This window comes from Camelus bactrianus, chromosome 6 (genome assembly GCF_048773025.1).
Source record: "Camelus bactrianus isolate YW-2024 breed Bactrian camel chromosome 6, ASM4877302v1, whole genome shotgun sequence".
NCBI lineage: Eukaryota > Metazoa > Chordata > Mammalia > Artiodactyla > Camelidae > Camelus > Camelus bactrianus.
Window position 1 is genome coordinate 38,022,008 of NC_133544.1, and position 12,561 is coordinate 38,034,568.

At 31.8% G+C, this 12,561-nt stretch overlaps 1 protein-coding gene across 4 annotated transcripts in view; it reads left to right on the forward strand.

The window, feature by feature from the left end:
- Positions 1-12,561, forward strand: part of EXOC5 (exocyst complex component 5) — a 50,392-nt gene that overhangs the window by 23,530 nt on the left and 14,301 nt on the right. For all 4 annotated transcript variants that reach the window (XR_012507509.1, XR_012507510.1, XR_012507508.1 and 1 more), the window contains exons 6-13: positions 370-398; positions 1,577-1,686; positions 3,006-3,050; positions 3,203-3,343; positions 4,729-4,811; positions 5,771-5,980; positions 7,335-7,482; positions 11,615-11,723. Coding sequence is in view for 1 of the 4 variants with exons in the window: in XM_074365473.1 (XP_074221574.1) it covers positions 370-398; positions 1,577-1,686; positions 3,006-3,050; positions 3,203-3,343; positions 4,729-4,811; positions 5,771-5,980; positions 7,335-7,482; positions 11,615-11,723 (875 nt within the window). In the remaining 3 variants the exon portion in view is untranslated. The remainder of the gene's footprint in view (positions 1-369; positions 399-1,576; positions 1,687-3,005; positions 3,051-3,202; positions 3,344-4,728; positions 4,812-5,770; positions 5,981-7,334; positions 7,483-11,614; positions 11,724-12,561) is intronic.

Below are 12,561 nucleotides of genomic sequence, written 5' to 3' on the forward strand. Positions count from 1 at the left end.
AAAAGTCTTCCTTTAAAACAGACGATATATATTATTTTTTTGCTAGTACTTGAAGATCCTAAGGTACAGGTAGAATATAAATGTATTGCTATACTTAAGTCTTGACCATTATATCCCAAACACAGAGTGAAAGTGAATTCCCTACCTCCAAAATATCTTAATTTTATTCTCAACTTTGTGTCATCATAACAGATTAGTGTAATAATCATCTATCATTTAGCTTTTAAAATAATCTCATACTTGCCCAGCATTATGAGTAATCATTTTTAATGTCACTTACAGGAAACGGCTCTTTAACTCAGTTTTTATTTTAGTCCCTCTTTTTCTCCCACAACTAATGAACCTCATTATTGGTTTTTTTCCTTTCAGATTTTCAGAAGTAAAATCCAAAATTGCAAGTAAGTGAAATTCTATTTATTTAACAGTTTTGAATAGGTAATAAAATTACTTGTATAAAAGAAAAAAAATAATCTAAAAAGAGAGGTGGTGGGACAGTGTCATCCTCCTACCTCATCCCTGAGTTTTGATTCCTCTTCCTTGAAACAACTGTTATCAGTTTCTTGGGTATTCTTCCAGAGTATTCTGTGGCTGTACAAGCATAGGACATAAATCATGTATGTATGTGTAGAATTTAGTTCTACTGTTCCCATTTATTTTAAAATAATTGGGGGCATACTATACAAATAGCTTGATATCTTGTGTTTTTAATTTAATAATGTATCTTGAAGATTGTAGTCATACATATATTTCTAATGTAGTTTCTTTTTTTTGTTTGTTTTGTTTATTTTTCTTTATTTTTATTTTTGATTCTTTTAATTTACAATGTTGTATTAGTTTCTGGTATACAGCATAGGGATTCAGTTATACATATTCTTTTTCATTATACTGTAATTTCTTTTTTTTCTTAAAACTAAGCTCATGAGCATTGCATGATTAGTTTAATACTTACCAATCTTTGGATTATATTTTAAGCAGATCATTCTAAATTTTTGGAAAAGCCACTATATTTGCAGTCTCACATGGTACTCTTAGTCACTGTTTGGGAGGCCATTGCATAGAAGTTCAAAGACCACCTATTTTCCCAAAAGCGTACTGTAGTATCCTCAGGAATGTAGTGAATCAAATACCACTTGTTGTCTTAAGATGTAATTTGGTGTTGAGTTCACCATTGTTCATGGTAGAGGCATCTATCTGAACTCTAGTAAATAGTTTCATAGTTCTCTCCACTCTTTCCATAGTTTCAGGTTTAAAATTTGGCCTGTCTCTTGCTATTATAAATGGTATCCAGAAGGTTTTCCCCAGTCAACTGCTTTTTTACATAACAGTAGTAAATGGCAGTTAGACTATAGAGGCTCACCTTTTATACCATTTGGAAAGACATTTTTGTCTTAAAAATATAGCTTTATATACCACAGTATGTTCTAGGGTTTAGAACCACTGCCTGTAATCTCATATGGTTTTTGCAGTTCTTTCAAAAGAAGGTTAGATCTATACTCATTATTTTTGTAAATAATTCATATACTTATCTTTGATATCTTGTCTGTCTCATTGTAGCTGAATGACTTTTTATTTTTAGGCAAATACCATGATTTAGAATGCCAACTTATTCAAGAGTTTACCAGTGCTCAAAGACGAGGTGAAATCTCCAGAATGAGAGAAGTAGCAGCAGTTTTACTTCATTTTAAGGTAAATAGTAAAAGTTAAAAATGCAGATTAGTCTTTAATAATGTGGAGATTATATGAATTCTATATATTATAGCCTCTGATTTTCCTCTGTTGTATGAGTATATCACAGTGGTAATTTTCATTGTTTGGAATGATTTTAATGTACATTTTGTGTCTCTTCAGAAATGGTGTTAAATTTTAGATATTTAATATTACTTAAATAAGGATCTTATATTCAATAATACTAATATTTTATCACTGAATTTTCATATAGTTTGACATAGAAAATCATATTATCTGTCTCCTTGGTATTTAATGTATTTTTTTATTTCAGGCAAACATTTTATAAGTCAAAAGCAAGATGGCTTGACATTAAGTATCTGTTGGATTACAGGAACCAGAGAGTAGATGGAATATGACTAGTAAAAGAATTAAATTCAGAGGCTTTCAGGTGGTAATACAAAGGAATACTGTAGTATGAAACTTTTCCTGGAATTTGAATTAGCAAGCGACTTCATGTATGACAGTGTATTTCTGCAAAAAGTGCTTAAAGAAACAGTGCTCCTTCGGTCTGTTTCTTTATATCAAAATAAGGAAATAGAAGCCATTTTCTGGACTTTTCATTTAAGTAACATATCTGAGTGAATATTGAATAGAATGGCTCTTGAGATAATAGTGTACTTTGTATTTCTTACCTGCTTTTGTGTATCATTTTGTTAGTAGTCAAAAATCTCATTATAGTGAGCTTATTATGACAGCTTATTTTGTTTAAACACATGCTATTAAAATGGATTTGATTTTAAAAGTAAATTTCCAGAATGCCAATTAAATACATATCTGTCCAGATTCTTGAAAGGAAAGGCAGATGCTTTGAGTCCAAGAGAGGAAAGAAGGAGATATATATACACAAAACCTTTTCTTAAGGCCTTGAATCTGTGCTTGTTTATGTGCATGTGCACATGTTTTGAAGTTGAAGGAGATGGCTAGGTGATTGTAGGGTAAAATGACTGTAAAGAACTCAATTATACCTCAGTTTTCTTCTTTCAGTCTAAAGTCCTATAAGGATATGACCCAGCTGATCGGTTTCATAAAGCAACTAAAGAAGATACCTATATTAGGTTACTAGTTTTCTTTTCTTTTCTTTTTTTTCTTTTTTGGGTTATTGGATTTCTACAATTAATTTTACTTAAATCCAACACTATTAATTACTATTGGCCATTTACTGGAGCATAGACATAGCTTTATTACGTATAATAATCTCGTTTATTGAGACTGTTGTCGTTGTTGTTGTTATTATTATTGAACTAAAACAGTAATATGTATTTCTTTATTCTTCATAGGGTTACTCCCATTGCGTTGATGTTTATATAAAGCAGTGCCAGGAGGTAACATAACAGTGTACTTTATTGTACTTTATTGGATTTTGTACTGTATTGTACTTTGTTGGATTTTATTTTATTTTATTTTATGCTAATTTGTGTTTTTAAAAAGATTTAAAAGTTATATATTCATTATGTAAAATTCTTCTCTTGTTTAGGGTGCTTACTTAAGAAATGATATATTTGAAGATGCAGCAATACTCTGTCAACGGGTGAACAAACAAGTTGGAGATATCTTTAGTAATCCAGAAACAGTACTGGCTAAACTTATTCAAAATATATTTGAACTCAAACTACAGGTAATTTAAAAAATGACTAAGTAGTTCTTAAGGTAATATGTAATTTTTTTCTCTGTTTTAAGTTTTTTAAAATTTAATTTACTTGTGTAATACCCTTAGGAATAATAATCCACTTATTCAGTGTTAGGGAAGGGAATGACAGTGTCATGCTTAAAAAATTTTTTGTTGTTGTTCACCAAGAAAAAAGGTGCTAATCACTAAATATCATCAGAGTGTGCGAAATTTGTGTATCAGTAGTAGTATTAGTAACAGGTTGTGGTAGGGTAGCCTCAGAATTTGATTTTTATTGCATTCTCACCTTGACAAATAGATAGCATTTGTGAAATTGAACACAAGTTGCAAGCTTAATCTGTAGAATTTTTTTATAATATGGTGCTAGCCTGAAATGAAAAAACACTGGAATTCCAGTTACAACCTTGACTTCCATAGCTCTGTGCTTTAAGTCAACATTTCCTAAAGTTTGTTTACTGGTCAATGGAGCAACATTAAATAAATGTTTGCTTTTAAAACAGCCCATGAAGTTTAATAGGCTTTACAGATACTAATATGTATTATGACTCTCTAGAAGTGGAGGTGTGATGTACAGCGTTTCCCAACTTTAGAGTAATAATGCCTGTTAATGTCTCAAGGGATGCCAGTGTTACCCAGACTACAGTTTGGGAAATGCTACTTTAAGGAATTGGCTATATCAGTGTAGTCTCAGGTTTTGTTTTGGGATTCTTTTTCTTTTTTTCCAGTGTTCTTCATGAGGCAGGATAGGCCATGATAGATAGATAAGATATTTTGAAATTCTTAATGCTTATTGCCAACACTTATGTGTTGAAAGAAAAGATACTTTGAAATTCTTAATGCTTATTGCCAACACTTATGTGAATGTACAAGTAAATATGAGAAACAGTAAAAATTAAAAACATTTTCTTATTTTTTTATGTTGGTCTGTTTTCTTTTTCTCTCTTGTGTGAATCCACAGATTTTTATTTTCTACTAGCAGAGTATACGATAGTCTAATGTAAGATACCATCAATAATAAGAATTTAGAATATTCCAGGTGACCATAAGTAGTATGAATTCGTTTTTACAGTACAAACACAAATTCTCAGTACACCAAATGGCCACAATTAACAGTGAAAGTTAGAGAGAGATGGTGGCTTTTTAAAAAGTTTGTTTTAAGTCAGTTTCTTGAAGTATCCTTTCTGTGTAATAAAATTATCTTTTTAAGATGTACAGTTTGATAAGTTGATATTGATCTATTTTCTGTGTATTACCTTTTCCATTGGATTTTAAGTCAGAATAGTTAAAGAATGTGGAATAATTCTAGTAAAAAAAATATTGACTATATAATTTAATATTTACTCAATTGACAGAATGTTGATTTTTTATTTCAGAGCTTTGTGAAAGACCAGTTAGAAGAATGTAGAAAGTCCGATGCAGAGCAGTATCTCAAAAATCTCTATGATTTATATACAAGGTACATTTTCAGTAGAAAATAACATTTTCTTTTTTTTTTCAAATAGAAAATCAGAGTATTCAGGTGTTTTTGAATTAGTTTGTCAGAGAGCAATATACCTTTTAGCATTAAATACGTGGCTGTATAGTATTGTATACGACCGGCATTCTTAATCTGTTAACTTAAGAAATTGAATATTGTGCTTTATATTAATGTACTTTAATGAAACATAAAACCTTGTTTAAACTGACACTCAGGAATTTTTTTTTCTGATTTTAATTGTAAGCTAATTCACTATTTAATTTTTTTCTTTAAGAACGAGTATAATTGCATTTATTTGCGGTTAAAACTTTAGAAATTGAAAAAGGAATGACAAATTCTTAAAAATGACAATTTCAGAGTTAAGTCTGATGTGAGAATTTGTCCAGTGCTTCTGTAAATTGCAGTGTTATGCCTCACAGAAGCTTCATATGGAGTGTTTTTCTAACTCTGTTGCAACTGCTCTTCAGTGTCATCATTTTGAGGGGAAGGTTTTCAAAAGTAACTGTAATCAGTAAGTCCATCTCAGCAACAGCACTATTGTGAGCCTGTCTTCAACAATAAGAAACAGAAAACTGGAGGAAAGTCTATGTATACTTCTCAGTATTTTTGACTTGGATTCCATGTCATGAATGGCATACGTGAAGCTGTTCTGCCACTGTTGCCATTTCTAGACTAGTTGGTTGCCTCAGTTTCCTAAGTCATCTCTAGGAGTTTATGGCAGTTTTCAAAACCATAATGTGGTTTGTAATATCCAATCTAGTTAATATATATCACCCTGTACAGCTAATTTCTGCATCCTAGGTAACTTCCCAAGGTTTAAAAAATAGTGGTTTAACATAAGTTATTAAAAAGTCACATTGTAAAAGTAATTATTCCTTAACATTGTTACTATACCTAAAGTATACATTAATCTTTTTTTCCTCCTTTCCCATGAAAAGAACCACAAATCTTTCCAGCAAGTTGATGGAATTTAACTTAGGTACTGATAAACAGACTTTCTTGTCTAAGCTTATCAAGTCCATTTTCATTTCCTATTTGGAGAACTACATTGAGGTGGAGACTGGATATTTGAAAAGCAGAAGTGCTATGATCCTACAGCGCTATTATGATTCAAAAAACCATCAAAAGAGATCCATTGGCACAGGAGGGTAAGTGTTTTTCTTAAATGTTATAGTTAAAACTAAAGATATTTAAAACTTTATTATGTTTGGACAGTCTTGTGAAATATTGATAGTCATTAGAATTTTCTATGAAGAATTTTTTTAATTCAATTTGTTTACACTGTTCATCAAATCCTGTATCTTGAGCCAAATCTTGAAATGATCTAACATAACATGATTAAAATGTAAAGCAGAATACCAGCACCATAAAGGGTTCTATAGATCGTTCCTTCCTTCCCCTTCGTCTCCCCCCTCCCCTCCTCTCTCCCTCCCTTTCCTACCTTCCCTTCTTTCTTTCAGACTGAGTAAATTATTCCAAATTATTAACTAGGAAGTACATCATTTTCTTGCTGCTGTTGCAGGTGTGGTGTAAAAAAAAAACAAACCAGCAAATAGACAGTTCCCAGTTTTGGTACCCTGAGCTTTTTAATGGCTTAGGCATACAATTATTTAATTAATACATTAAAACCTACATTTACTCACATACTAGAATAAAATAATTTGCTGTAAGAGTTGGTGACAGCTTGGTTATCCAGAACTCAGCTATCTGGAACTTGGTAGATTCTAGGATGAAGCAGAATGACTTCTGTGGCGCCATAAAATCAGAGTTGACAGTTCACATACATGTATACCCAGATCAGTTTCTTGTTTCCCAGTTTTTTGTATACTAAATAATGATCGTAGATACATTATAATTAGGAATGAGAAGTGAAATTTGAAAGGCAGTAGCAGGTAAAGAAGGAGAAGAACTAGAGAACAGTCATAATTTTTTAAAAAATCAGTTCACACTCTGGAGCTATATATTTCCAGAAACAAAAAGATTGAGCCTAAAGATACCTAAAGATAATAAATGTCCTTAATGACCCTCAGTCATTGAGAAAAGCTAAATTATATAGAATATATCTTGTTAATAATAATGAGGAAATGTGCAGTATATTTAAATGGTTAGTATATTTACAAAGGCTTAAAATTTTACATTGTTTTAATGAGGACCATTTAGTTATTTGGAATATTAACTTATTTGGAAAAGCCCACTTCCTAAGGAAACCAAACAAGGCGTTTTGGCTGTTGAGTCAGAATTGTAGAGCTGAAAGAGACTTTAGAGATCGTAACTCCAAATCTACTCATTTTTTTCCAATGAAAGTCTTCTGTTTAGAGAATGCTTGCTTCACTTTACAGAACTACTTATTGAAATTAGAATTTTTAGATCTCCTGGCTATTGGTCCATTTTTCTTTCTTTTTTTTTTTCCTTAGTTCATGTATACTAAGTTTGAGAGTACTTGAAATTGAAATCTATGTATAGTAAAGTGTTCTTTTTTCATTTGTTGGTATGATGCACTAGTATTCAAGATTTAAAAGAGAGAATTAGACAACGTACCAATTTACCACTGGGGCCAAGTATCGATACTCATGGGGAGACTTTCCTATCCCAAGAAGTGGTGGTTAATCTTTTACAAGAAACCAAACAAGCCTTTGAAAGATGTCATAGGGTAAGAGTAATTGTAAATTTATTTAATTTCTATATGGTTGTATATTTTAATTTTTGCCTTGTTTACACTAAGGTATAACTCTGCTCTCTGGTTAGAAATAGCTATTTATTCTAGTTAAAAAATAGGATTTTTGTTTTAGGGAACAGGATTATTTTAAAATTATTTAGAAGTATATTTTAATATAAGTTTCAAAGTTGAGCATATCAAACTTACCTATTGATGGCAGTTTAGATTGGCTCCAGTGTTTGACTAGTACAAATGAAGTTGCTGTGAAAATTCATGAAACAGACATATGTTTTAATTTCTCCAGGGTATATGCTGAGTAACGATACGATGTCGTATGGTAATTCTTTTTAAGAAACTGCCAAACTGTTTTCCAAAGTTGTGGTTTCATTTAACATTCCCACCAGCATTGTGTGAGAGAGTTCCATTTGTTCCACATGATTTCCAACATTTGATATAATCAGTCTTTTTAATTTTAGACAGTCTGATAGGGTATGTAATGATACCTTATTATGGTTTTAGTTTGCATTTTCCCAATGACTAGTGATGAGCATCTTTTCATGTGTTTATTTGCCATCCATGTATATATTATTTGGTGTATTTTGTGTGCATTTTTAAAAATTGAGTTGTCTGTTTTCTCATTTTTTCATAGTTCTGTATCTATTTAAAATTCATTTATCAGATAAGTGATTTGCAAACATTTTCTTTCAGTTTGTGACTTGTCTTTTCCATATCTAAAGAGTATTTCAGAGAATAGAAATTCTTAATATTGATGATACCTAATTTAACACTTTTCTGTTACAGGTGATATTTTTGGTATCATATTTAAAGAATCTTTGCCTAACCTAATGTCACAAAGATTTCTTCTTATATTTTCTTTCTTTCTGTTTCCAGTTTTCTTTTTTTTTTATTTTAAAAGTAATTTATTCAATTTTAAAAAGACTTTCCATTTACAGTTATTACAAAATATTGGATATATTCCACATGTTGTACAGTACATACCTGAGCCTGTTTTACACCTAGTAGTTTGTACCTCCCACTCGCTCACCCCTATATTGCTCCCCAGCCCTGTAACCACCAGTTTTCTGTATCTGTGATTCTGCTTCTTTTTTGTTATATTCATTAGTTTATTGTATTTTTTCAGATTCCATGTATAAGTGTCTGTCTTATTTATTTCACTAAGCATAATCCCTCCAAGTTCATCCATGTTGCTGCAGATGACAAATTTTCATTCTTTTTTTATGGCTGGGTAGTATTCCATTGTGCACACACACACCCACACCCACACACATCTATAGCAATAATTTTTTGGATCTGTCTTCTCAGGCAAATATATATATACCACATCTTCTTTATCCATTCATCTGTTGAAGGACACTTAGTTTGCTTCCAAATCTTGGCAATTATAAATAAGGCTGTTATGAATATTGGGGTGCATGTATCTTTTCGAATTAGTGTTTTTGTTTTTGGATATATACCCAGGAGTAGAACTGCTGGATCATACGGTACTTCTCTTTTTAGTTTTTTCAGGAACCCACATACTGTTTTCTATAATGACTGTACCAATTTACATACCTACTAACATTGTAGTAGGGTTCCCTTTTCTCCACATCCTTTCCAACATTTGTTGTTTGTAGACTTTTTAATGATAGACATTCTGTATGAGGTATGAGGTGATAATCTCATTATGGTTTTGATTTGTGTTTCTCTGATGATTTGTGATGTTGAGCATCTTTTCATCTACTATTTGTATATTGTTGGATTAGGTTTGCTAAACTTTGTTAAGGATTTTTGTGGTTGTGTTCCTGAGGGATATTGACTTATACATATTTTTTCTTTTCCTTTTAATGTCTTAGTGTAGTTTCTGTATCAGGGTAATGTTGGCCTCATAGAATGAGTTGGAAAGTATTCCTTCCTCTTCAATTTTCTGGAAGAGTTTGTGTAAAATTGGTATTATATCTTCCTTAAATGTTTGATAGAATTCACCAGTGAAGTCATTTGGGCCTGCAGTTTTTTTTGGTGAGAGTTTTTAAGTACAGATTCAACTTCTTTAGTAGATACAGAGCTATTTATCTGTTTCTTTTTAAGTGAGCTTTGGTGGTTTGTGTCTTTTAAGAATTGTTGAATTTATTGGGATTAAATTGTTCATGGTATTGCCTTATCCTTTTAATATCTATGCAATCTATAGTGATATCACCTATTCATTCTTGATATTGATAATTTGTATCTTTTTTTGGTTATTCTGGCTAGAAGTTTATCGGTTTTATTGACTTTCTCAGAAAATTGGCTTTTGGTATTATTGATTTTTCTGTTTTTCTGTTTGTATTTCATTGATTTCTACTCTTTATTACTTCTTTTTCTTCTGCTTATTTGAGTTTAATTTACCCCTCTTTTTCTAGTTTTTCTAAGGTGGAAGCTGAGGTCATTGATTAGAGACCTTTCTTATTTTCTAATATAGGCATTTAGTCTTACAAATTTCCCTTTAAAGTACTGCTTTAGCTGCATACCACAAATTTTAATTTGCTGTGTTTATTTTTATTCAGTTCAGAATCCTTTAAATTTCCTTTTTGATTTCTTTTGGCCCAAGAGTGGTTTAGAAGTGTGTTATTTCATTTTCAGGTATTAGGGGATTTTTTAGATATCTTTCTGTTATTGATTCAAATTTGATTCTCTTATGATCGGAGAACATACTTTGTATGATGTGAATCCATTTAAAATTTTTTGAGACTTGTTTTTTAGCTCAAATACGATCCATCTTGGTGAATGTTTTATGAGTACTTTAAGAGAATGTATATCCTGATGTTATTGGATCATGTATTCTATAAACGTCAGTTAGGCCCAGTTGATTGAAATTGATGTTTGTGTCTTCTGTATCCTTACCAATTTTTCGTCTACCTTTTTTATCAATTATGCATTCATGTTTGGATGTAAAGACGAGGAATGTGAAAAATTAAATTTATTCTTTGTGGCTTGTTAAGGGCATCTGTTAAGCATCAGTGAGCAAAAGAAGGGGTGTGAGGGTTGTGGTAGAGAGACTGATGAAGAGTAAAGGTTCGGGTGGTATTAAGAAGACCAGGAAGGGAATTGAATAAAACCAAATTAGTATTTATAATTAGTGAAGATTTAGGGGATTTGAAGTGGGTTATACACTTCAACCCGCAGCTGTGTATATCAAATAACTTTACTCTGAGAGAGTGCATGAATAGAGACTACAAATAGTCAACAATCAATTGATAAATAATATAGGAAGCAGATATAAGAAGTTGAGGAGTGATTTTCTAACTTTTTAAGAGAGATTTATTTTTCTCAGCATAACTATTAATGATTCTTTTACTGAGTAATTAATCAGCAACAGCAACATTAACATCAAAATGAACATTTATTGCTGTGAACCTATTATGTCTCAAACACCATGCTAAAAATGCTTTAGATGCATTTCCATATTTTATGCTCACCTCAAGGCTAGGATGTAAATACTATTAATATTATTCCTACCTTGCAGATGAATAAATTGAGGGTTGGTGGGGTTATATAACATCTCAAGGGTTCACTCAGCCAAGAAGTGATGAAGGTGGGATTTGAGCCTGTTATATGTTTTAGTGCATCCATTATTGATTTCCCCATCCCCACCCTCCAATAAATAAAGGATCTTTTTTGTTTTAAGTTTTGCTAGAATAGCCTTTGTTCAGTTGGTGGCTCTCAAACTTCTTTGACCCTGACCCACTATAAGAAATGCACTTTACATGGCAGTCGAGTGTGCATTTATTATACGAATATGTGTGTGTGTGTAATGTTTTATGTATTTCAGGGAGACTACATTGGTTTTAATGTGTACATTAGACTTTATTTTCTATTGGTTCTCTCTTCTCTCTTTTTTTCTAGTCAAAGTCCACTAATGGATTGCATTCCAGGTCAGAAAAACATTGATTCAGTCTAAGCCAGGAGAGGTGTAGACAAATACGGAGCATTGTAACATATGTATATGATAAAGGCATTTGGAGTGGCGCGGAAGAGGTTTAAGTTATTATTTTGATAGCTGAATTCTGATTATGTCTTATACAAAGTTGACTGCTTAAAAAAAAAAGGTGACTTTTTTTTAATGGTAAACTGAAGTTTTTTGTTTTTAAAGCTCTCTGATCCTTCCGATTTACCAAGGAATGCCTTTAGAATTTTTACCATTCTTGTGGAATTTTTATGTATTGAGCATATTGATTATGCCTTGGAAACAGGACTTGCTGGTGAGTATATTTGTTTGTGTTACACTTCGTGTTAAATTCCTTTGATCCTATTTGGTTAAACTGTGTGCATAATGTTTTATATATATTCAACTTGATGTGTCAAAAATCAGTTCAGTGCAGTGAAATGCTTTTTGAGCTTCTGTAATGCAAGGATTTGTCAGATACTGAAAGCTAAACAAAGACACAGTTCTCATATTGCTTACATTGAACAGGGCAGGATAAGCTACTAAGTCACTACAGTGTATGGCAGAATGTAGTGTACAATGCTGTAAGTTATGAAATGTCAAGGTGGCAGAAATGAATCTGATGGCAATTCTGGTTGAGGCAATTGAGTCATGTAAGATTTAAAAAGAAAAATCTTTCAAAATAAACTTGGAAAGGAATAGGTTCATAAAATTTTTTTTCTTTCACTTTTGGTCTTTTGGGTTTACTGGTATTCATAGAATAATGATTTCTTCCCTAAATTTCAGACCCATTGATCCATTTGCCCCCTTGACCTCTCACCTGTTCTGTGTGCATTTCAATTTTAATATATCCCAAATGAAATTCTTTATCTTCCACCTAGACCTCTTCCTCTCCCATTCTTCCCTTTAAAAGGCTTTACTGTTTGCTCAAGTCCCAAACCCAGGAGTTGCCATAATTCATCTTTTTATCAAACCTGATGTCCAGTCTATCAGCACATCCTGTCTGTATTCCAAACTTAGCTTAAATTCATCTACTTTTTTCCAGCTCCGCTGATGCCACCCTGATTTAACCATCATCATCTCTTTCCACTTCTGACTGGTCTCTTTGTACGCTCTTGCCTCTCCAGATAACTGACTCCATGTAACAGTCATAT